This window comes from Vanacampus margaritifer, chromosome 2 (genome assembly GCF_051991255.1).
Source record: "Vanacampus margaritifer isolate UIUO_Vmar chromosome 2, RoL_Vmar_1.0, whole genome shotgun sequence".
NCBI lineage: Eukaryota > Metazoa > Chordata > Actinopteri > Syngnathiformes > Syngnathidae > Vanacampus > Vanacampus margaritifer.
In genome coordinates, this window is record NC_135433.1 from 53,847,585 (window position 1) to 53,872,940 (window position 25,356).

At 40.5% G+C, this 25,356-nt stretch overlaps 3 protein-coding genes across 4 annotated transcripts; 1 reads left to right on the top strand and 2 right to left on the bottom strand.

Moving 5' to 3' along the window:
* The first annotated feature begins 138 nt into the window (after positions 1–138).
* On the top strand, positions 139–9,611 carry hao1 (hydroxyacid oxidase (glycolate oxidase) 1). The gene is made up of 8 exons (XM_077557016.1): positions 139–349; positions 3,692–3,843; positions 4,022–4,292; positions 4,473–4,645; positions 4,743–4,834; positions 6,210–6,368; positions 8,177–8,246; positions 8,321–9,611. The coding sequence occupies exons 1-8, from the start codon at positions 213–215 to the stop codon at positions 8,386–8,388; spliced, it is 1,122 nt and encodes a 373-aa protein (XP_077413142.1). The 5' UTR covers positions 139–212; the 3' UTR covers positions 8,389–9,611.
* On the bottom strand, positions 8,598–13,939 carry lin7b (lin-7 homolog B (C. elegans)). The gene is made up of 6 exons (XM_077557020.1): positions 13,692–13,939; positions 12,460–12,578; positions 11,566–11,637; positions 10,651–10,860; positions 10,347–10,510; positions 8,598–9,168 (listed from the first exon to the last, which is right to left on the bottom strand). Exons 1-6 carry the CDS (start codon positions 13,768–13,770, stop codon positions 9,147–9,149), a joined length of 666 nt encoding a protein of 221 aa, XP_077413146.1. The 5' UTR covers positions 13,771–13,939; the 3' UTR covers positions 8,598–9,146.
* Positions 13,940–16,714: 2,775 nt separating this feature from the next.
* Positions 16,715–24,111, bottom strand: snrnp70 (small nuclear ribonucleoprotein 70 (U1)). 2 transcript variants are annotated; one of them, XM_077556707.1, is made up of 10 exons: positions 23,890–24,111; positions 23,409–23,593; positions 23,257–23,319; positions 22,902–22,956; positions 22,750–22,814; positions 22,581–22,643; positions 22,094–22,175; positions 18,611–18,712; positions 18,429–18,528; positions 16,715–17,839 (listed from the first exon to the last, which is right to left on the bottom strand). In XM_077556707.1, the coding sequence occupies exons 2-10, from the start codon at positions 23,553–23,555 to the stop codon at positions 17,107–17,109; spliced, it is 1,410 nt and encodes a 469-aa protein (XP_077412833.1). In that variant the 5' UTR covers positions 23,556–23,593; positions 23,890–24,111; the 3' UTR covers positions 16,715–17,106. The 2 variants fall into 2 exon arrangements, with proteins under 2 accessions (XP_077412833.1, XP_077412832.1); XM_077556706.1 differs by having other exon boundaries at positions 23,409–23,562; positions 23,890–24,106.
* Between the last annotated feature and the right edge of the window lie 1,245 nt (positions 24,112–25,356).

A 25,356-nucleotide genomic window follows, 5' to 3' on the forward strand; every position in this document is an offset into this window, starting at 1 on the left:
TAACATTCAGCAAGTCATAACAAAGTGTTTATCTTATTATATAAAATAATCCCTCCTCTCCTTGTGCTCAACATGGATTGATTGAGGAGATGAGCGTGTGGGCCGATGAGGCCTCCAGTAAATTAATGATTACATCGGTTGTGTCGACCGCAGTTTAGTCTCGTTCTCTCGCTCTACCTCAGTGAGCACAATTGAACTGAGCACAAGCAGCGATGTCAGGGAAGTGTGTATGTGTGTCCGACTTTGAGGTGGAAGCCAGGAAGGTTCTTCCGAAAGCCGTCTATGACTACTACAGTTCTGGAGCAGAGGAGCAGGTCACACTGGCTGACAATGTGGCGGCCTTCAAGAGGTATGCCGCACACACTACTTTGATGCCATTCATGAAAAGTCATATATTAGTCATATAATATATCCATATTTATTTTACTAAATTTTTCAGACTCATATTTATGTCTTTGGGCAATTGGAATTTTAATTCATCTAAAACTTTATTGTAATGCCGATAGATGACCTCTGGTAGTAATGAGGAATGTTTGCCTTCATTTTTCATTTTTATTTATTCATTTTAAGGCTGTACAGTTAATTGAAATTCAAATTACAATTACAATTTCAATTATAACACTCCACAATCACAAATTCGGCACAATGGTAAACAAAAATAAAAGATTATTAATACTCATTTTGCACCTCTTTTATTTTAAAATGACTAATTTAATAAATCTTGTTTGGTCCAAAAGGAACTTACATAATCAGTATTTCAAATAATTTTAGTTGTCAGAATATTTTTTTAATGTTTAAAGTTTAGATATTTAAAAATATTCAAATAAAATTATAACAATTATTTTTTGGTCCAAAACAAGAAATTTTTTAAACATTTTCTTGTTTTGGACCCGAAAATAATAATAATTTGAATAATCATGATTTCAATTATTACCAAGATGTTTTTTTCCATAATCAAGCAGCCTTAATTCATTTATTTATTTCGTACTTTAAAAAGAGAAATGAAAGGAGGCAGAAAGAACTAAAACTGTCCCTAATTAACACAAAATGAATGACAGCTATGGTCAAGATACACTTACAGTTTTACAAAATTACAAAACAAATTCAATATCGTAATTAATTGCTACATTATGTTTGTTTGTTTTTTAATAAATGTGCTTTTATACATTTCTTAAGGACGACGATGTTTTGATTTTACAATGAAGATTGTTTCACAGACTGACCCCTTGGATTGAAATATATCTTATTTTTTTTGTTCTGTACTTTAATAATTTCCTCTTAATTTGCACTCACTTTTTCTTTTTTGAAATCTGTTTTGCAAGTTATTTGTTAAAATTTGGTGATGGCCTTTTATACATAATTTTGAGGCGGTTACAGTCCACCAATTCATTATAAGGATTTTAATTCTATAAATAATGGGCTTGTATGATCCCTATATCCATTGCCATTAATGACTCGCTTCTGTAAAATAATGTTTGGTTTGTTTGGCGTGTGTTTTCCAAGCACACCCCCACACTTCAATGCAACAATCAATGAATCATACAACAATAGCAAAGCATACTTTATTAAGTGAATCTTTATTTAAGTTTCTGTATCACAGCAATGGTTAGGGTTTGATTTGATTTCATCCTTTCTTGACAAAACTTGCTTATGCTTTTTTCGGAGAAACTCCAACTTGTCTTTGTGAAGAGATGTATTCAATTTCTTGCATTGTTCTATGACGTGATCACCTTGGCAGAAGAGGCAAGGTTTTTCAAAAGCACTTATTGCTCTAGTAACCGTAATCCGGTCTGTCTTGATTTGCGCATTCTAACTTTAGATTGATTGTTCACTGGTGTGGCATTCGTTCTTTAGTTGCCAATAACTTCCTGTAAATTACGTAGAATACAAGAAACGGTTGTAAACTAGAGTAAATACAGTAAGTAACTGTAATTCATATACAGTAAATACTTGTGAGAGAAAAAAATACAGTAATGCACTGAGATTTTACAAGAATTAGCTGGCAACTTTTTTTTGACAGTTATTTCTTGTAAATTCTACAGTCAGTTTGTTACAGTGTAGGCATTATTTTAATCATACAGTATTTGATCCCTGTTCTGTCCTCTTCAGATCTTCTCTGAAGGCCACTATGGCTCTCTAATAGTAATTGGAATTTCTTCTTGCGCAATGTTTCTCCACAGTTTTTCATATATTGAAAATACAGGGAGATGATCACTCATGTCTGTCGTAAATATACCACAAATTATTTCACCATGTCCATCCATCCATCCATCCATTTTCTTAGCCGCTTTTCCTCACAAGGGTCGCGGGGGGTGCTGGAGCCTATCCCAGCTGGCTTCGGGCAGTAGGCGGGGTACACCCTGAACTGGTTGCCAGCCAATCGCAGGGCACACAGAGACGAACAACCACTCTCACAATCACACCCTAGGGACAATTTTGGAGTGTTCAATTAACCTGCCATGCATGTCTTTGGAATGTGGGAGGAAACCGGAGTACCCGGTGAAAACCCACGCAAGCACGGGGAGAACATGCAAACTCCACCCAGGAAGGCCGAAGCCCGGACTCGATCTCACGTCCTCTGCACTGGGAGGCGGACGTGCTAACCAGTCAGCCACCGTGCTGCTATTTCACCATGTATGTTTGTATATATATTATCAATGATGGTAGCACTATGCGTAGTGATCTTGGTTGGCTTATCGTAGGACATAGGCCTGCCGTTTCCATGTAGTTCTTAAAGTCATTTGTTGCAGCCAGATCTACAATGAAATCACCACATACTATTATGTTTCAGACTTCGACTGTTTATGTGTATAATGGAAAATGCATTGTCACATACCTTTTCTATCCTTGTATTAGAAAAGGTATCTGACCATGCATTATATTTTACTACATCACGATGGTAATGCTCAGTTTTGATTGGCACGTGTACAGTTGCAGTTTGCTGTCCACCACAGCACAGGACGTGTTTCTAATATTTTAAACAGCTGTGGATGTCAGGCCAGATTTTTAAACTTGGATGTGAAAACTAGTTGACTTTTAAGCAAAAACAAAACAACGACAGTGAACGTAGCAAAACATGACCGTACGTAAAAGTGTTACAGGACTTTCATTTTATTCCTATCTGTTTTTTCCCCCCAAACATACATAATCAGTATGTTTTATAGAGACTAATAAATGGTGAGATATGGAGCACAACAGTGTGCCTGATCAAACAAACTTACTCAGTGGAAGAGCACTGAGGTGAATAAATGTGAGCATACATATATGTAATCACCCTTTTATCACTTTTCCATTGGTTGTTATCTCATGATAATAGTTAAACATACAGCCCGGAGACACATCTGTTTTCCACACATTAAAAGATGAATGAAAACACATCAGGAAGAGGCGGGTGTGTTGTCGTTATTATAATAATAATTATTATTATTGTTGTTATTATTATTATTATTATATTATCATCATCATCATCATCATCATCATTATTATCATCATCATCAAGAAGTGGAGGGTGTGTTGTCATTATCATCATCATCATTATTATTATATTACCATCATCGTCATCGTCATCATTATTATTATTATCATCATCATCATTATCACTATTATTATATCATCATCATCGTTATCATTATTATCATTATTATCATTATTAAGATTATGATTATTAACACAGGGATCCATGTGATTGTAGGTGGCGCCTGATCCCTCGGGTATTGAGGGACGTGTCCTCTGTGGATCTGAGTGTATCAGTGTTGGGCCACAAGCTCAACATGCCCCTGTGCGTTGCAGCCACCGCCATGCAGAGGATGGCTCATCCAGATGGCGAGACGGCCACTGCAAGAGGTGCGCACACACAATCATTGTGCTATATGCAGTGGAGGGTACACTTCTCTGTGCTAGCTGTTGGTCTCAAATGGTATCTTCATATCACACTAGGAGGACAACAAGCATCGTGTTGCACAAGCACAGTGGCAAGAGCTTTTACACTGATGCAAACAATCAGAATTGTATTTCTCCCCAGCTTGCCAAGCGGTGGGGACGGGGATGATGCTGAGCTCATGGGCCACCTCCACAATTGAGGAAGTGATGTCAGCGATGACGACCTCGCCAGGTGTGGGCGGTGTGCTGTGGTTGCAGCTCTACATTTACAAGGACCGAGAGCTCACTCTCTCGCTGGTGCGCCGAGCAGAGGAGGCAGGCTACAAGGCCATCTTTGTTACCGTGGATACGCCCTACTTGGGGAGGAGGCTGGAGGACATGCGGAACTGCTTTAAACTGCCCTCACATCTGAGGTGGGACTTTGAAAACGGTTTGTCGTGCTAGTGAGGGCAAAGAAAAAGCTAGTACATGAACTTTAAGAAAGCTATAAAGTATATTGAATAAATGCCAAAAGGGTCTTCCTCAGATGAGCACATTGAGGAACTCTTCATCATGCTTCCCCTCCTTCATGCCTATGTTTGTCCATCTTCCAGGTTGTCTAACTTCTCAACAGACTCCTTGGCTTTCTCCGAGGGGGACTACGGTAGTGACAGTGGTTTGGCTGTTTATGTCGCAAAAGCCATCGATCCCACTCTCTGCTGGGATGACATCACCTGGCTCAAGAAAAACACATACCTGCCTGTGATTGTTAAAGGAGTGCTAACTGGTACGTGTACACACAGCATAGCCGGTTTAAAGGCTGATGTTTTGTTGTTTTTTTGACCAGTGAAAAGTGACATAACCACTTATGTGTGCGGGTTCAGGCGAAGATGCTACCAAGGCCGTGAATTATGGCGTTGATGGTATTTTGGTGTCCAACCACGGGGCTCGACAGCTGGATGGGGTCCCTGCCACGGTTTGTTTGTGTGTTGTTTGTTCTGTATTGTAATTTTTGTTTTTTAACTATAAAGTTTTATAATCGACTACAGCCATTTTCAAATGTTTGTCAGATTTATTACATACACAGAAGTGTCCTGGATAAATGAATAACATACTGGCAACTGAAGGATATTATAACATTTTTAATACCTAATTTCATATATCAACTATTGTTGCACATTATGAACATTTTAATTCTTCATTTTAAGTTTGTCAAAGTGTCTTGTGTCCTGAGCAGGGCACATGATGTTGACCTCGTATGCTCTGGCCTTAAGCTGGGACCATATTATTTAGTCTACAAAAGTTCCTTCTCATCACTTTGTGCGAAAACATATTTTCGCCCTTGATTTTGCTATACACTGATTGGTCCAGAATTTCTTGTTTTATTTTGTACACGTACATTGTGGTCTTGAACAGAACTTGCTTTGCTTTTCCATTAGTCACGGTCATTGGTGCTTTTGGGTCAAATGATAAAGTGAGATTTTGTTATGGAGAAGAATACGAAAAGTGCCTTGAAAATATACATATTTTGGCTAGAGACGAACACAGCTGCAACTGCACTAAGAGTTCTATTGTTTGACATGTCCTTCAACTGTATAACACATTTGCTCATTCATGAAGGGAGAGATATTCTGCTTGGAGACTGAATTGTAATAAAAGGCTGGCCCTTCGAGAGGAGGGTGTGCATTGTTGATCAGAACTTGTCGGAGTTTGATTCAATGGTGCAACAGGAGATCTCCTCTAAGAATTGTCCTGCGCAGGAAACTCTGTTCATTTCTCATCTCACCAGTTGGTTTATTGGACACGCAAAAGTTATGGAATAACTACTACACCCTTCACAACATTCTAAATTCAGTTATGTGCTTTGTTCATGGTTACAAGATTTATTTTTATTTTTATATGGCCGTTAAGTCAAACACGCGTCTTTTATCATGTTAACATCTTTGGAGCAGTACTTTTAAGGGAAAGTCAACCCCATTTTTTATTTTTATTTTTTACAATATTTTTGTTCTATGTACCACCACTAGTCTAAACAAATCTACCCATTTTTATCCACCACAGGGGGCGGCCATTTTGCCACTTGATGTCCATTGAAAATGACATCACAGTTTCTCAGGCAACGACCAATCACAAACTCAGTAAACAGGTGAGCCGTGATTCGTCGTTGACTGAGACTTGAACAACTGTGATGTAATTTTCGGTTGACATTTACTGACAAAATGGCCGCCCTCCCCGAGATGGATAAAAACGAATGGATTTGGCTGCTTAGTCCATATTCAATACCAATGAGACCAAATCCTTGCACCATACATGACATAACTTAAGCAGACACTTTTGTCTTTTGTGTGTAGCTTGACGTGTTGGAGGAGGTTGTGGGGGCATCAAAAGGTCGCTGCGACGTCTACCTGGACGGCGGAGTGAGGCGAGGGACCGACATCCTGAAGGCGCTCGCCTTAGGAGCGAAGGCTGTCTTCGTCGGTCGGCCTGTGCTGTGGGGTCTCTCCTGTCAGGTGAGGAAAGTCAAGCGATGTACTTGTTGTGACTTGTAATTTGAAGTTGATCTACCTGGACACATCATAGTTATGTTAAACCGGTTCCAAATGTATAGTTGTGTGCAGTGCCTAATATTTGAGTACTATGTTTGTAGCGTCAGTTACAATAATGAAGCTTTACTGGTGGTTTGAAGTTTCCTTTTCATTCTCCTTTTCTTTGTCTCATACACAAACCTCTTACACCGTAAGAGCTGGAAATTAAAACAAAGATGACACCGTCAATCAGAAATATTCACATTTCTTCTATAGTCTACAGATAAAGTCAGGCTAATTAAACTCAAAAGGTAAACATAAATCTATTTAAAGATAAGCTAAATTATTTACCTTGTTGCAACTTCCAACCGGGCTAAGTATCTTAAAAATCTTAAAAATTTGCCGTTGTCGTGCGTGAAACAACAAATATTAGTGATGTGTCGGTCGCGAACGAACCGGCTCTGAGAGGCGGATCTTTGACGTGAACGACGGGAGCCGGCTCCTGACTGGGAGACGCTTTTTTTTCTCTCTCTCTCTCTTTTTTCTCTCTCTAAAGCCGCATTTGATTGGTGAGTATGTGTGTGTGACGTCTCTGTGTCTGCGCTCAGCGCTGAGCAGCAGAGGGGGGAGGGGCACACGACAGCAGCTGAAAGCAGTCACACACACTCAAACGCGAACGGGAGGGAGGAGACGAGAGAGAGGAGGAGAGCGCTTGTATAAACGGAAAGGTAAAAAAAAACAGTTAAAAAATGAGTGACAAGAGAAAACGCAGCAATATATGGACACATTTCAATACAACAACTGACAAAACTAAGGCAGAGTGTAAAGTCTGCAAGACTAAAATTTCATATCAGTTGTACAAACAATTTACAGCGGCACATGAGAAGAAGAAATAGGATCAGCCCCTCAAAGTTGAGGCACTTGGCATTTCTGAATGTAAATCTAGACTGAAGAACACTGTTTTCTGGATGCAGATTTTTAATTTTATTTTTATTTTACACATTTAAATTTTTATTTTGCTGTGCGATTCTGTTTGTCTGTTGTTTCACTTGAAAATTGTTATTGTTATACCTTATTTAAGTTCATTTGTAAATAGTTAAATGTTTGTTTTGCACTATCTAATTTGTCTGCACTTTCTATTTGAGTTTATAGTCGAGTTTATAAATAAAAGTGTATTTTATACAACAAACATTTGATATAGTGCAAGTAGCATAGTTTTTTCACATTAGTAATTCATATTGCGCATAGTTTTAAATTGTTGTTGGTAATATATTTATTTAAGCGACACAAAATCTAAAGAGCCATTAGTGAGCCGAACCAAAAGAACCGGTTCCCTAAAAAGAGCCGGAATTCCCGTCACTATCAAATATCTTGCTCTCACGATCATCAAGCTGCCGTCTCATACGTCATTCACCTTTTCCGCATTCCTTCAAAATAAAAGAGAAAGTTAGACAATAAGAGTTCCAACATTGACAGGAATTTAGCAAATAAACCTTTACAATGTTTATTTCAGGGAACTAGGTTATGTTTCTATGATAACAAAATGGGTAGCATGTCTAGCGGTCCTGTGTTTGAATCTTGGCTTCAGCCCTCTTGTGTGGATTTAGCATGTTCTCTTGTATGTTTAAAAATCTTCATGACTTCTTAACAAATTCTGGATCGTCTGCGAATTGTGTGATGATTGTTGAAAGAAAGAAAACTATATATATATATATATATATATATATATATATATATATATATATATATATATATATAATAGAATAGAAGTATACATTATCTCTCATGTTCAGGGGGAACAAGGTGTTATTGCAGTTCTGCAACTTCTTAAAGATGAGCTGAAACTAGCTATGGCCTTGGCAGGTAACAACACACACGCACACACATACATGCAGCAAAAAATCAAGATAAGTAATCATTTGTTTTTGTGTGAGCAGGTTGTCGTTCCCTATCAGAGGTGAACAGGTCCTTGGTCAGGAGAGTGGACGTCACTTCAAGAATTTAACAAGGGCCACCATGGACACATGAATTTGAAATACAGTCCAACCATTTTGGAAGCGAAAATAATGTCTTCAGCAAGATGTTCGTTCCTATATTGATCCTATTAATTTGTGACTTTCGACTGAACTGAATTAAAAACCTAAAATAATAATTAAAAAAAAAAGTTGCAGAACAGTTTTTCCATCGTATTTGAAAAAAAAAAAGACAGTTGGATTATTTTTATTTTTTTTACTGACACCATTTATTTCATGAGCAAACCAAAGAAGTAAACACATAAATACTGTAACATCTACAACCTAATTATGTTATTACATTATGTAGCAGCCACTGACGGTAGTTCTTCTTAATGTCTAATGGTCAACCCTCGATTGGGACATCTGTCACAGAAACGGTCTTGAAGGCTAAAGTGTCTTTTTACACACTCAAAATTCACACTTTGTAAGAGCACAGTGGGCCACATACTGTATTGTATGCACAAATTGTAAATATAAACACAAAGATCTAGTCAAGCCACATACCTTGTACATTACATTTAAATTGTTTGGATAATGGAGAGGATTTTATACCAGATTTTGACGCTACAAGCTATCACTGTATTTTTCTACCAAATAGGGAAAAGGAGGAAGGATAAAGCCAAACTTCATTTCAGGTAGCAGGCGTTTGTAGGCTACTTTGGTTTAATACTCGTTGTCTATAGTCATGCCTCCAAGTGGGACACAAGAGTCAGGTAAGATGGGTGATGACGTGGATGAAGACGTTGGATCAGCCTCTGGACTCCAGAGAACTGCAAGGAGAGAGACGGAATAAGGAGTCATGGCGCAAAGCTGTGCAGTGTGCTAGTTGGAGAGCTTCAAACACCGATTTCTCACTCACTGTCATTAACTTAACCACGGAATAATATGAATGTGAGTACTACCTTGACTTTTGAGTTTGAGCTCATAATCATTTTACTCAAATATCAATTTAATTTTCTTCACTAAAATGAACTGAAATGCCATTATTCCGATCCAGCCCCCCAAAACCATCATAATTGTTTTTTTATTACGTGTTTAAAATGAAGAAAAATAGCACTGTGTTGTAAAATATAACTGGAAAAAAACAAAACAAAAGAAATACAATGTAAAGAAATGATCTGGTTTTATCAAGCTAGTGAGACCCCGCCCCCAGGCCCCTTGTGAGTGCTTTCATTTTGTATGTGTTTGCCTGTTAAATAAACCTATGAAAGTGCTACGTGTCCAGCGCTATTCTTTGTCATGTCACTCAAGCAGCAACATACGGTACCTGAACAACTACAACACCTGTACACTGAAATTGTGGCTGGCAATAAATAGCAAAAAAATAAAATATAAAATGAATCGACCAAGTAATGGCTTGTATCTTCAAAAACACATCAGTTGGGGCCAGAGGTGGCAACTCCAGGTCCAGAAAGTACAAAACCTGCCACAGTTTTGCTTTAGCCATTAATGCTAGCTAGCTAGCTAGCTACCTAGCAGGTAAACGGGCACCATGGGAGCTAGCTAGCTATCACCTGGGGCTAAAGCCAAACTGTGGCAGGATTTTTACTTTCTGGACCTGGATTTGTCACCTTAAGTCAAGGTACAGATGTAGTTATTTTTATTTTATTTTTCATTTTTGCCATTTGGTGTGGGGCCAAGCGGAGCACTGTCACAACAAATTCAGCAGATGGCGCTGTGATGAATAAATATTAACACACTTTGTAATGTACGTTACTGCCACCTAAAGGAATGAAGTTTCTGCAATGCACGTCACCTTCACTCACTGCTGGGCAGACATTCTATGGCCACTTTCAAATTGAACAAAATAATGCTGAAGTTGTTCTTTCGACTGTAAACTAGCTGAGACCGAAATAACAGGGCCTCATATGTTACATGACGCAATACATGGACAATCCATCAGACATGCCCATCCTCAGCATATTGTTAGCGGTGCAAGCGGTCTCACGTGTAGCTCGTATGTTGCTGTCGTCTGCGGGCAGTCCTCATCTTTTCAAAGCGAGCTTCCATTTCCTCCAGGACCTTTGGGGTGTAGCGCACCACCAGCTTGACGGAGCCCTGGGCGGCCTTCAGCAGCTCTACGGCCTTCTCGTGGTGCTCCCCCTCCACAGTCTGCACAGCCACAAACACGCTCTTGTTAGCTAGTGCTAAGATTCTACAGAGTTCATTTGTAGTGAAGGCTAAGCTCGACACAAGCATATTACCGTCACTGACACAACTTCCTGCATTGATACATTTGATCTGCTTCCTACCACGCCATTGACAGACAGCAGCTGGTCTCCTCTCTTCAGCCCCCCCTGACGATCGGCCACCCCCGCGGGTATCACTCTGGAGATGTAGATGGGGGAGTTCTGCTCTTTGCCCCCCATGATATTGAAACCCAGCCCCTCGTCTGTCTTGGGCAGCTCCACCACCCGTGGGTGGGCGTGGCCCTCGCTGGCTGCAAACGCTGCCACTGTGGCCTGGGCAGGTTGAAAAGCATGTCTTTGGCAAAAACATCTCTTCACATTTGTCAAAGAGGTCTCAAATAAAGGGAAAACCAAACATTAACAATCACAGCATTGGGACAGCAAACATCAATTCAAAGTTTCCATCTTTGCTTATTAACATTGAGAAATATTGGACAAAAAAATCTAACAACAATTCGACATAAAAAACAAACAAACAACAATTTGACATGAAAGAAATCCCCCAAAACTAAACAATAAAGATAAGGAGAAATAACCTAAGGCACCCAAAAATCAAATTGAGGTCAACTAAAGATAATTCACTAAGGATTTTCAATGTACAGTATATGTACTTTTCTTGTCAACTTCAAGGAATTAATAATATACAAATCCAATTCCGCAAGAAATATATGAAAATTTAGAAGGGATTTGGAAATACTTATTTTATGCAAATAAAATTTGCCAAATAGGAGCATAAGATTGATTCCAAACCAACCAATAGTACTACTATATTGAAGAGTACGTTGAAACAAAAAACATTCACATCACCACAGTGCCTCAATTATTGAGCTGAACTTATTTTCCTAACAATGAATGACTTTGAGGCTTTTTTTTCTACAGGCTGTCAGAACAAACAAAAAAAACACACAGAAATAATATAGGCTGCTGCCTATAAAAAATACAGTATGTGACTTCTTGTATTTAGTTCTCTTGTAATACCTTGGCTGTCGCCTGTGCTCGCACCTCTGGTCCTCCGACAATGTCTAGCGTATCGTACAGCTGCTCGTATACCTGACAGAGAACGTAGACGGATACTCAATCTAAAGACGATGGCGCAAGAAACAAAGGTTTGAGCAACAATATGTATTACATTGTTTTAAGATAGTCCAAGCAATTGTAGCTTTTCCAGTTGTCGCCCCAAAATGTCAGGAACTAAATTTAAACTGGACTTGGTTGGTTTTACACATGTGGTTAGAATCTGTTTTCCTCTATAAATTGGCTCCCAGAAACTAACCCAATTTGTACGTACATTAATTGGGAGAGGCTGTAGTCCATAGTCCTTCAACAACCTAAAGCCAGAATTACAGTAAACATGAACATGAACATAAACATCCATTCCTCCTTCCATCTTCTTCCGCTTATCTGGGGTCACAACATGGTATGTGATCCCATGGTTTTAAAGGCAATTTTACATAGGATGGGATCATACACACTATTCCAAGATAGGCAACATGTGGCTTGCGGGCCTCATGTGGCCCTGGCCCTGGCCCACACTCAGAGCTGCCCTCGAGTAACTTTGATTTTTTATTTTTATAAAAATGTTCAGTGTTGCTGAGCCGTTCAAAGACAAACCTGTGTCTTGTAGTTGGGCAGTGGATCATTTATATATGCATACATTATTCTTTATTACTTACTACTTGCTAGTCACTAGTGCAACATCAAATTATTTTGAAGCTGTTATTTTAGGATAAAATTATTGCATAGGAATGTTTTAAATGGGGCAAAGTAGTATTTGGGGATATAATTAGACCAGAAAGTATTTCTATGATAAGGAAGGAAGGAAAGAAAGAAAGAAAGAAAGAAAAAAAGAAATAAAGTTCTACTGCTTCTTACCTCTCTGATGGCAGCGCAAAACTTGCTCTGCAGCACTCTCTGCAAGGCCTGCAATTTGGGAGGAGGCAATTCACCTCTGCGCTGCAGCCGATCCAACAGCTCAATCACCCTACACACATCTAACAGACACGCACACGATATAGTGACAGGAACCGGTAATGAATACAACTTGTGTCCTGCCCAGTGCAGCAAATGTCTCTTTAACCCTTGCAAACTCAAAACTAAAGGCAGCACAACTGCTATATCTTAACGTAATCATTAATTCAGGACTTTGATAAGCAAATATTTTCTATTCTATTCATGATTCAAATTATGTTACTATGTATGTTATGTGCAATTATTCTCATGCTGACAATGGCAAAGGGCTCCTTTTGTGACTTCCATGAGTTCATTATACAATATTAATATGAAAGAGAAAATTAAGTTTACCTGCAACCAAAAATAAGAAAAAAAGCTTTGGAGGCTTGGAAGACATGGAAGAGATAAAGAGTATGTCTCGTTGGATTTTCTGATGTAGGCTAAATGCTACATTAAACAAAATGTTAACATGAAGGAGTGACGTTACTGAAAATAGCTGTTCTTACAGATCTCAGGCTTGTGCACACATGCATAATTATTCACTTTCATTATCATATAAAAACAATGTAATGTAATCAATAATATTATGTTGGCTTTCAGATCCGATCTTGCGGGAACATCCAGGAGGTCTACAAACGCCCTTGACAGAGGTCTACTGTAAACGCTGGGTGGGTCCATTTAAAGAAAGAAGGGTGGGGGGTACATGTGGCACGCTCAGCATTGAAACAAAATTGAGACCGCTTTGTCCACCTGACCTCGCACGCACCATTCACTTGAGCTGACGTCAAAGTCGTGAGTAACGGATTACAGTTCACAAAGAGCATCACAGTACACGAGCGGAGTTAATCACGCATCCAACTAGTAACCCCTAAATTGCACCCATGGTTAACCGCACCTTGTCTACCCACATTTACTTGTGACGTCATTGACCTAGAATTGTGATATGCACACCTGTTTCGTACATGCCCTAATGGAGCCAACCACCACACCGTTTTACAATTTAAAAAATATTAATTTGTGATCGTTATTACCATCATTTCTATGTGGAATCGAGAAAGGTTTGTGCCAAAGTTCAAGATGTGTAAACAAAAACAGAAAACATACGTAAAACGACAATTCATTATTCTATAATCCTATAGTGAACAGTACAGTACCTCTTTCTAAGCAGAGAGGTTCCGCCATGGCCGCCATGTCTGCCTCCTTGCCTGGATGGTAGTAAGAAGACATCATCATTCGAGTGCCTGCCTGCTCGTTTGTCACTCAGTCTCGTCTTCACAGCATTGCCTGCTCCATCGTGAGGAAGTCGTCAGACGGCGGACCGTAAAGCAGCGGCGCAAGGACAAGAGAGGCTCTTTACGAGCGGGGAAATCACTGACGGATGAGTGGCGACGTATACGGGGGCGTGGCGGCGTCTGCGTACGTCGTAAAGCGACCTATATTACATTTGATAAGCTAACCCTTGTACTGGTAAACGACTTTAAAGTCAGATTTTAAAGACTGTTTATAATATGAAAATTAAGAAATAAAATACGTAATATGTATTACAATGCGACACTATGTCCGGCAGATGTCGCTGTAGTATGAGAAAAAAACCCACTATCAGGTCACACGCACTGTTTAGAAATAGAGTTGACGACACAGCCTCGCGGTTCGATTTGTGTTTATTGCCACACTCTCCCTTTTTTTATTATTATTCGCTGGAGTTAGGTTCTAAAAAATACCCGCAATAGATGAAATCCGCAAAGTTGTTAGCTTTATGTTTTACATTTATTATAAATGTTTTAAGGCTCTAAACCCTCTCACCAGTTTATACTTTTCTCATCAAGGCATTTTCTCACATTTCTCTCTTGTTTAAACATTCTCAATGTTCAAACCTTCATAAATTTGATAAAATAGGTACATTACTGTAAAAGAATGGATACAAAATTGCACAAAAAAATATGCTAGGCTGCGAAAAGTGAATCGTGTTATAGCGAGGGAACAACATTTTCAAATTGTTAATATTTTCCATTTTATTTTGTTGAATTCCCCCCAGTGATGACAATTTCCCCACAAGTTTACAATTTAAAAAAAAGAACTTCATGTATTTCCTAATTAGCAAACGTCCGCCCGTCTTCAATTCCGCTTATCCGGGGTCGGGTCGCGGGGGCAACAGCTTTAGCAGGGAAGCCCAGACTTCCCTCTCCCCAGCAACTTCACCCAGCTCCTCCGACAGGATCCCAAGGCCTTCCCAGGCCAGCCGAGAGACGTAGTCTCTCCAGCGTGTCCTGGGTCGTCCCCGGGGCCTCCCGCCGGTAGGACATGCCTGGAACACCTCCCCAGGGAGGCGTCCAGGAGGCATCCGAACCAGATGCCCGAGCCACCTCAACTGGTTCCTCTCAACGTGGAGGAGTAGCGGCTCGACGCTGAGTCCCTCCCGGATGACCGAGCTTCTCACCCTATCTCTAAGGCAGAGCCCGGCTACCCTGCGGAGGAAACTCATTTCAGCCGCTTGTATCCGGGATCTTGTTCTTTCGGTCACGACTCACAGCTCGTGACCATAGGTGAGGGCAGGAACGTAGATCGACCGGTAAATCGAGAGCTTTGCCTTTCGGCTCAGCTTCTTCTTCACTACAACGGACCGATACAGCGTCCGCATCACTGCAGTCGCTGCACCGATCCGCCTGTCGATCTCCTGCTCTAACCTACCCTCACTCGTGAACAAGACCCCAAGATACTTGAACTCCTCCACTTGGGGCAGTATCTCATCCCCGACCCGGAGAGGGCACTCCACCCTTTTCCGACTGAGGACCATGGTCTCGGATTTGGAGGTGCTGATCCTCATCCCAACCGCTTCACACTCGGCTGCGAAGCGCTCCAGTGAGAGCTGGAGATCACGGCTTGAAGAAGTCAACAGCACCACATCATCTGCAAAAAGCAGAGATGAATGTTGAGGCTACCAAACCGGACCCCCTCAACGCTTCGGCTACGCCTAGAAATTCTGGCCATAAAAGTTATGAACAGAATCGGTGACAAAGGGCAACCTTGGCGGAGTCCAACCCCCACAGGAAACGAATTTGACTTACTGCCGGCAATGCGGCCCAAACTCTTGACATTGGTCGTACAGGGACCGAATAGCCCGTATCAGGGGGCCCGGTACCCCATACTCCCGAAGCACCCCCCACAGGACACGGTCAAACGCCTTCTCCAAGTCCACAAATTAGCAAACGTTAGCTACAGTAATTTAATATAGCCTACCACTTCTAGCTAGTTAGCTCACACACTCAAAGAATCATACAACTTGCCAGGTACCACCTTTTACAGCCACATCTAGTCAGATACAGTGTAGAAAGAGACCGGGTAAGTGGACAAAAATATTGGCTGTCATCTTACACCCAGGGAGTTCTGATACATAACATTGACTTGGAATTTGCACTATAAAGGTTATCCTAATTCATCATGAATTTAGCTTCTCTAATGGACTATAGTTAATTTAAAAATGCTTAACTTTTTAGTTTTCCCCTTAATTTTATATTGGGATATATACTGTTACCGTGAATGACCTAGATAGTTATGAAATCAGCTTTTCTGCATACAGTATTTTAACATTGGGATTACTGTATATCCTTCCACTGCATGTTGTAGACCCTTTAGAAGATAGCGCACTTTGCGCCAAAAACACTCACCATGATCTGGTATGTTGATTTACATTGTAAATGTCCAGGGGGATGTCGGACACGAAAGCATCAACTGAAGGTGGCGGGGCTTTTGCAGAAGTTCGCTTGATACTGTTATATAAGGTTTAGGCATACGATCCTGGCCCAAGTACATCAATGTTGAAGCGTTTTTTTTTTTTTTTTCAAGCAATTAATGGAGCAATGGGACAAAAGTAACCTGGACAAGAGCCAGATTAATAATGTGATAATGATCTAGAAGTTAGATCAGAATTATTGCAGCATCCAAGCATTCATCTACCGGTGTGGCTATGTTTGGTTTGTTCGTTCCCATCGGCCTCTGCGCTTCTTGTTTTTATCACAGCCGCATATCCATCCTCCAAACACATTGTTGCTTTGTAACTGGGCGGTGAAAATAAGCGGGCTCAGTACAAGATGTATTATAAGGGATTTGTGAACTCACGAATACCGTGAAAATTAAACTTGCAGGCAAGGTTAGGAACAAAGTAAAGGACACCCAAAGATAATAAAAAAAAATTTTTAATCAAATTTTAAACAAGACTATTGCGAATCGTCACACAATTACCTTCCAATCTCACAAACACTAAACAGAAAGTATCTGTAACCAACTGGACGTAGAATCTAATGTTTAATAAAGCTGAAAATAAAATGTGACGGCCTATGTTTTGGGCTGCCTTCCTCAAACCAAGAGGCAAAAAGAATATCTTGAATTGCTGAAAACTAGAGTGTGCAGCACACATAAATTGGGCAAATCCACCTTGTGAAACACCATGTGGAACAAACGGCATCATTTTATATTTATAGGAAGGCGGGATATGGTGTGTCCATATGGTAGCTTTTCCGTATAGTACAGAAGAATATTACATTGAGTGCGCCTGAGGGGGGTACGTCTAAGCTAGTACTCTTCTCCAGTTGTTGCCTCCATCTTGTAGCCATTCTCACCAGAAGCGTATTCATCAGGCACAGACTGCTGGTCCATCATTCCATCCTGACTGTACTCCTCCATGCTGGGCGGTGCTTCTCCCTCCTCATTGGCCATTTCATCTTGAGGGCCCAGGTCTTCCCGCAAGGAGGCGTGGCGCTCCTCCCTGCGTTCACCCCTATCTCGGTCTCCCCGCTCTCTCTTGTGATCCCTGTCTCGGTCCCGGTCCCCCCTACGCCTGTCTCTGTCCCTATGGCTGCGTCTGCGGTCCCTATCCTTTTCTCTGTCCCTGCGTTCCTCTGTCCCCTCACCTGCTTCTCCTTCAGGTTCTTCCGGCACTCGCTCGCTATCTGGGCCACCAGGGCCACCAGGGCCTCCATCTCCCTGGCTGACTTCCTCACCTTCAGGCCCCTTGGCCCTCTCGCGCTCACGCTTGCGATCCCGACTTCTACTTCTCCTCTTCCTGTCGCGATCCCGACTCCTTTCCCTACTCCTGCTGTCTCCTCCAGCTGGCACCATACGATCACGGTCTCTATCGCGACGCCGATTGCTTGGGGTGCCATCCTCCACTGGTGCTGGTTGCCTTTCTCTCTCCCTTTCACGCTCACGGGAACGGGTGCGGCGGCGGCGTTCACGGGAGCGGGACCGCCGACGCTCTCTCTCCTTGTCACGACTACGCTCCCTACGTTCTCCACGATCACGGTCACTACAAAGTAGTCAAGACAAAGAAAAGTCAGTTACACTCAGGCTTCAATTTATGGAGGACCAAAACTGCCAAAATTAAAAATAAATGACTAAATAAATAAAAGTGGGGGAAAACACTGATATAATAAAAATAAATATATATATATCCAAATAAATAAAAGTAAAAATACAAAATAAATAAAAGTAAAAATACAAAATATCAATATATAAAAACGCTCTGCTCTCATTTATTTCATGCTGCAGACGCGCTGTCAGGTCGAAATGTTATTTAAATGAGGGGGTGGTCCTAAGTGTGTCTACAGAATGAATGTTTTTATTTGATTGATATTTAATTATTTTTTATATATTTATTTTTTGAATCTTTAGTTTTTAATTTTATTTTTACTGTTATTTATTTAGGGATATATATTTATATAATTTTTTTGTATTCAATTTTTGAATTATATTTTTTATATCCATTTTTTATTTTCACTTTTATTCATGTATTATTATTATTATTATTATTATTCACAATTTTGGTCCTCCATAATATTTTTTTATGGTGCGCTAAAAAAAAGAAGAAAAAAAAGAAAAGAAAGAAGATATCTCACCCTCCCAGTGGGCGATCATCATAGCGCGATGCATCATCTCGGCCTGAGTGCTTGATGTTGACATCTGCACCACCTCTTCTGGTCCCTCCTAATCCCCCACCTGAGTCAAACAAATACATCAATGGTTAACTTCTAAAATGATTACAACTGCTGAAAAAAGTTTTTGAAACCTGTCTGCTGACCTAGTCTACGAGGGTGCCATCCTTTAACAGTGCGTCCTCGTTCAACATCCACCAGCACTCTCCTGCCATCAATCTTCTTGCCATCCGCGTGCTTGTAGGCAGCTGGAGAAGAGGGGTGGGGAGAAGAGACATACAGGCGATAAGAGTCTGATGCGTCACTTCAGCCAAGGAAGCAAACAGTGCTTTAGCATACTGACCAGGAGCAGGTGAAGCCGAGAGGGCTGCTCTCTGGATAAAAGCCCAAGGATAATGGGAGTAGACTTCCTTCCACCCGATGAATGCTCAATGTTCTTTTATTGTGTAACTCAACATCCACTTTTTAAAAGTTACGTCACTGTGACCAGCGGTGTTTTTTCTACATCTATCTTCATTTCTGTATGAAAACTATCTTAAGTTTTGTATTAAATCAAACTTATGTATGAAGTCCATGTAAACTGAGTCAAGTTCCAAATAACTTAGCCAGTGGCAAGTTTTGTGTCAAGAGTTAGTGAAAATATGTGATCAAAGTGTTATTGCGATAAATTTATCTCTCGCCTTGTAGCATTCACTTGACTTTGCAAGCTTGCTGGGGTAGTTTAGTTGCCATTGTGGTTACATATAACATAGTATTTACCACGTTTTAACAAGACCCCATGCTAAAGAGGCAAACTTGTGTAAATGCTCAACAACTATAAAATTAGTAAACACACACACACACACGTTAAATAAAACAATGTTCTATCAGATTGGTGGTTTTCCAAATGCAGATTTTGTGATGACTATTTTACATTGTTAGGACGCGAGCCTTTCCTGGTAGTTTCCATCGGACTTGAACTTTGACCTGCTTACCATCCTCCAATGCAAAGAGCGGCACAATAAAGAAACCAATAAAAAGGCACTCTCATTCACACCTCACCCCATGATACCACACCAAGTTTGTAGATCCATCTTGCACAAATGACGAACTTTGACATTGGGACGCCTCTTTCCGTCTGCTACACTGGCCTGTAGTGAGGAATGATGTTGCTACCATCTTGATGTTGAAGAACACGGACTTACCAAACCCCCCCCCCATTGAGGTAAGACAGAATCTCTCATAGACCTTATTAGTCTCAAAAGCTAAGTCAGAGGGCCTTACCACAACCCCTAAACACAAGAATTCACTTCATCACAACATCAGTCAGGGGCCTTACCACAACCCCTCCACTTCCTCTCTTCACTAAGGATGCCATTTAAATGCCATCCATTGACAGGGCCTTACCAAACCCCCACCGGTACTCCAAAAACTGGCCAAATGGGGGAAAAAAAAAAAAAAAGCCACCTAAAAAGGCAGAAGTTGCCTTTACGCAACTCCATCCAATAAATAGAGGCCAGTAATGCCATGCTACAAACACTAGCCACTAAAGTGTGGAAGATTTTGCTTCAATCTGAAATGATTCACCCATTATAAGCCTTAATCCAACGGGGGCAGGGGGAAAAAAAACAAAAAAAACAGTACGCCCTGATGAGCTTGAATTCATTACTGAAATTAGGAACACCGTGTAGCTTAATTTAACTACTTGGATAAGTAGTGAATAAATAATTTATAAATGGACCCGTAATCAGAATTACCAAGAAAATACATCTGCCTTTAATTTTTTTTTATTAAAGCCATCTTAGAATTAATAGCACTAGTTCAATGGATTAGATCAGTGGTGTCCAAACTCGGTCCTCGGGGGCCGGTAGTCCCGCAGGTTTTGGATATTTCTCTCCTCCAACACAGCTGAAGCTCATCAGCAAGCTCTGCATAAGCATGATAACGACCTTGTTGATTGGAACAGGTGCGTTGGAGCAGGGAAACCTCAAAAACCTGCAGGACTACCGGCCCTCGAGGACCGAGTTTGGACACCACTGGATTAGATCATTAACTACAATCAGGGATTGTTAACATAATTAGCTGCCCTAACAATCATCTTGCAATACATTTAAGATAATTGACTGGAGAATCAAATGTAAATCTTTCAGTGCCTTGATATGGACTAAATGGTACAGATCATACCAGAACAATCTTTTCAAGTCGAGTGAATAATTCCTAAACAAGAATGCAAGCAACCAACATGGGTTAAATGGGTATGACATTGACCCTCCAAGCAAATAAGTGATATAATGGATGTTTTCTAGCTTTCCATGACGCCCTGTGCAAAGACTGCCTGCCTACCATCCAAGAAGCGGTGTCACTACTTTGCCACCAAACTTGACAGTCGTGCAATAGTAAAAACAGGTGTTTTTTTTCTCGCCATGCATCCCTGCATCTAGGTCTTCTACAGATAAGAACAAGCTCTGAGCAGCGACCCAAGGTGGCTTTAAGAAAAAGGGCAGTGTCATTGGGTACCATTAAATTGGCTAGTGTTCAAGGGTGCGTTCAATGGTCAAAGTCAAAGTTACAAACAAAATCTAATTGCTGGAAAGCTCCTGGGCCTTTCCAGTAAAAAAGGCTTTTCCCATTGAACGTAGCTCCTCTTCCCTGTATAGGAGATGGAGGGTGGAAAGAAATCTTACCCATCATACAAACCCATTATACCAACCATACACTGAGCAGTGGTAGTAGGGTGTAGATGTATCATAACCACCATCATCATCATCTGCCAGCCAGCTCTGGCCAATAGCCATCACAGATTGGCGGCTGCAGTGGCAACGAGAACAACACACAGTTAATATGATGTTTAGCCCCGCCTCCCCTCTCCATTTATCCCTTTGCTTGGCTACATTGCTGTGATCTGCAACTCTGGTCTTGCAGAGCTAATGGCGCCAACATCCTAGAATGAAGTCATGTTCAATGACACCACCCACTTGTCTAATCAGACAGTTATGTATGATCCAATGTGGCACAAAAACAAATTCTAATACTTCAATATGGTGAAATTTAGATTAAATTATCTCACCATGACCAGAGTTGAGGACCACAAAAAAAAAAAAAAACTGCTCACTCTAAAGTTGAGGTTCCACAAAAATCAATAGTAGATATTTCCAGCAGATACCCCATTGGATGAGTGACTAGTCTAACCTTGTGCTTACCAATCGAGTCCAACCAGCAGAGTTGCTCTTCCACAGAGCTACATCACCTAACAGTTAAAAGACAACGTGCCCTTTCACAGGCAAAGAGGTTCAGGTTCACAGTAGACGCACTACCTTTTGGTCCACCCACTTTTCCCATGATGCCCCACTGAATGAAGCAGTCCCCTCCACAGCCAAACCATCAGTCAACTGATGACACGCAACAGACACGCAAACATCACACAACCACGAGACGGTTTTCATCATGCAAAATGTGGAAAATCATGTACATACAAGAACTTCTGATTCTTTTTTAACCCAATTCTGTAATTCTAACACAAGCTATTAAAATATGCTAACCCCATAAAAAAATATGAGAGAAGGTGGTGCCAATGGAAGAACCACCTTGAATGTAGCTTGATAAATATGTACTAGATGTTTTTGTGATCTCAGTGCTATATTTGTACTCACAGTGCATGTCACGCTCATGCTCATACTCAATGAAGGCGTATCCACGAGGCTTCCCCGTCCTCTTGTTGTAGACGATGTAGATCTGCAAGCGACAAGCACATTATCATCAGGGGTTGGCTGCTTAGCAGATGCTTCATTAAACACAGACGTAATAACGCAATAAACGTATCACTGCATACACTCTTTCAGGCATTTTAAAAAGTAAAACATTTAGAATGACAACTACATTGCATGAATCACAAACTCCAACATGACTAAGATTTTAAGCACTTTCAAGTATACTTGTTCAAGAAGTGCTATGCTCCTGTGCTTGGCTTTCTTTATAGCAACCCCAAGATGTACCCATGTCATTTTCGGGGTTTTACAGCTGCAAGTCCAGTTGTATACATTTTCAAAATTAATTGTATTAAGTGACATCTCAACTCTGAGTTAATCTCAAATGTAGCTTTTTGACTGACACACACAAGTCAACAGTAGGTAAACTTACCCGCTTAATGGGGCCATAGACTTCAAACTCACGGCGAAGCTTGGACTCTGTAGTATCGTAGTTCTGGGGCAAAGAAAATTTTGTTATTGACAGGTGAGAGGAACCGTTGCAGGGGCAGAAATCCAGGTGCTGACGTCAAAACGCTTGGCCATAATTTCAACATACTCACCACTCTTGCAACAAACAATGTCTTGAAGGCATCTCCTTGGGCATTTGGATCATTATGGGGGTCCCCTAAAATAATGCATATAGGAAAAACTTTCAAGCCCAGAGAGCAGAATCAGCTCAAATAGTTTGTTGTTTGACAATGAATAAACTTACAAAGTTTCAGTTCTGTTTCCACCACCGTTTGCCTCCTTTCAATTTTCTCTCGCCTCTGCAAATGAAACAATTTATTTTAAATGGCTAATTGACAGTGATATCAGCTAATGGCAACAAACAAATGCAAAGACTAATAGGGCATTGTAGTTTGGCGTGAGCAGAACACTTATCTGCCGGAAAATGTTTTTAAGAACCAAGTGAGCTTACAGCACTTCAAATGAATAACATAGCAATAACGGCTCGTTTGATCGAGACAACAGTCATTTTAAACAAACATTGACACCCCCCTATGCATTATTTACAGTATCAAAATGGTCAAAGTCATCTTGCAATGGCTCCCAAGTCCCAAACTCACCTTTCTCTCCAACCTCTCTTCGCGAGTCTCAGCCCTTGTTGGTGGAGGGGCATCTCTAGGATCCTAACCAATGAAGACAACAAATGACATGTACTTTCACTCAAAATTGATTGGGAAATAAACTGTAATGTCATAAGTGATAAGCTTCCAACCTCAAAGTGCCTGATGAACGGGGCGATGCCACAGTAAGGTTGGTTGTGGTGTTTCTCGTGCGGCAACTTCTCCAGTTGAGGCAGAAAGGGGATTGGATCCCGCGGGGCAAAAAGGGCCAGAAGGTTCGGGGGTAAAAACTGCGTCATTTTTCACCTAAACAAACAATATATATGCCAAACTTTTGCTTAAAAACAATAACAACCAATGAATGTCAGGTTAACGGTGAGCACAAAGGCAGACATGATGGCTAGCTTCACGTGCTAACTAGCATGTACCTCCCCGCTGACGTCTAAAAATAAGCCTGACCATTGATTTAAATATCGATTTCGTAGCTTTAAGAAGTATATTCCCTCAAAATACACAACAAGACATCGTAAATAAATCTACTTGGTAAAGCAGCTCTTTAGTTTCCCTCACATCGACCTATTCATGTTAACCACTAAGCTAGCTATGCTAACAAGAAACATGGGATATTATTACCTTCCTTCACTCATCCAACGTTGAAAAATAAATTACACCATCGGATTTAAACGGACATCGAAGTCACATAAATGCCTCGTGGGTTCAGTTGGTATGGGTTTCGTGTATGCACGTTAAGGATTTAAAAAAAAAAAATGTTTGCCGAGCTCACCAAAACGCAATGCGGCAACTAGTACAGTAACGCGGAGGTTGTGGAACTTCTGTAAAATTAAAATGGCGGGATGCCGTCCAACAGCTACAACCGACGTAAAATAAGGCGCGTCAAGTGCTGCAAAAACCGTATTGACACCGACTACTAGCCATAGCGACTAGCGAAGCCGCCGGTGGCCATCTTGCGTTGCCCCTCTTGCGTTGCCCCTTGATAAGCGCTTTACTCAACACCAATTTCGTTGCGGGGTTCAAGTTATTTTACTTCAAGTTCTCTCCACGCCGAAAATGATACGCCTGATGACCAATTTCGGGTGACGTCAGATTGAAGCCACTAGAGGTGAAGTCGGGGCACTTTTTTTTCTCGACTTTGCAACTCGGACCTCAGTTCAAAGGGGCGTTCTAGTGCACTTTCGATTTTTGCAGGTTCACACCTTCCTTGAATGCAGCATAATTTATTGCATTTTGTTAGCAAGGACGGCCGGAGCTAAAGGGGACTTGACCGATTCAGAGAGGGCTGAGAAAATAATTAATATATTTTACAATCTCAAATAAAAACCTAAAGGTACTTAACAGGGGTTACACATATTTGTCAGCACCCCCCCGCTTTGATTGGGTACATTTTCTCTTCTCAGCACGAGCATTATGCAATTATATATATATATATATATATATATATATATATATATATATATATATTTATTTTTATTATGTATTTGTCTGTGCAGATTTTTTTCCTCTTGCTTCAAACCAAGTTGTCAAAAACTGGTAATGTATATATAATAGTATCAAGAACATACTTTTGTACGTACATTTCATAACCTGTAATTTACTTTTGCTGAGAGTTGAATCTTCTGCCTGTCTGTAAAACAGTAGACATTTGTACTTCTTAAGGAAATTGAAAGTACTTTTGTCACCAGCGAGACGCAAGTCTCTTATTTGTTTCCCAGCTTTCAACTGTAACAAAGGGGGAAAAAAATTCCTCCAGGTTATAAAAGCATTGCCTTTATATTTTACATTGAATATGGTGGAGAATCATTTTGATTACAGGAAAATTTATTTTTAACTATGTTTTAATCAAAATTAAATTCATTTTCCATGGATGTCAACAAGTTTATTTATTTTTTAAATGTCGGTCTGCCCCATTTTTACAGTATTAACATTTCAACAAAAAAGAAAACATTAAAAACCGGCAAATATATATATACAGGACGGGTCAAAAGTTTGGACACCTCAGTCAATCCAATGCTTTATTTTCATGACAATGTACATTGTAGATTCTCACTGTAGGCATCAAAACTATGACAACTATCAAACACA

Coding starts and splice junctions, on each gene's coding strand:
- snrnp70 (XM_077556707.1), bottom strand. CDS start 23,555: ATGACGCAGTTTTTACCCCCGAACCTTCTGGCCCTTTTTGCCCCGCGG. Junction 22,957..23,256: donor AAGAGAGGTTGGAGAGAAAG/GTGAGTTTGGGA, acceptor TTTCATTTGCAG/AGGCGAGAGAAAATTGAAAG. Junction 22,644..22,749: donor CATTGTTTGTTGCAAGAGTG/GTGAGTATGTTG, acceptor TCTTTGCCCCAG/AACTACGATACTACAGAGTC.
- hao1 (XM_077557016.1), top strand. CDS start 213: ATGTCAGGGAAGTGTGTATGTGTGTCCGACTTTGAGGTGGAAGCCAGG. Junction 350..3,691: donor AATGTGGCGGCCTTCAAGAG/GTATGCCGCACA, acceptor ATGTGATTGTAG/GTGGCGCCTGATCCCTCGGG. Junction 8,247..8,320: donor ACTAGCTATGGCCTTGGCAG/GTAACAACACAC, acceptor TTGTGTGAGCAG/GTTGTCGTTCCCTATCAGAG.
- lin7b (XM_077557020.1), bottom strand. CDS start 13,770: ATGATGATGTCTTCTTACTACCATCCAGGCAAGGAGGCAGACATGGCG. Junction 11,638..12,459: donor TTTGCGCTGCCATCAGAGAG/GTAAGAAGCAGT, acceptor GTTCTCTGTCAG/GTATACGAGCAGCTGTACGA. Junction 9,169..10,346: donor CAGCAACATACGAGCTACAC/GTGAGACCGCTT, acceptor CTCTCCTTGCAG/TTCTCTGGAGTCCAGAGGCT.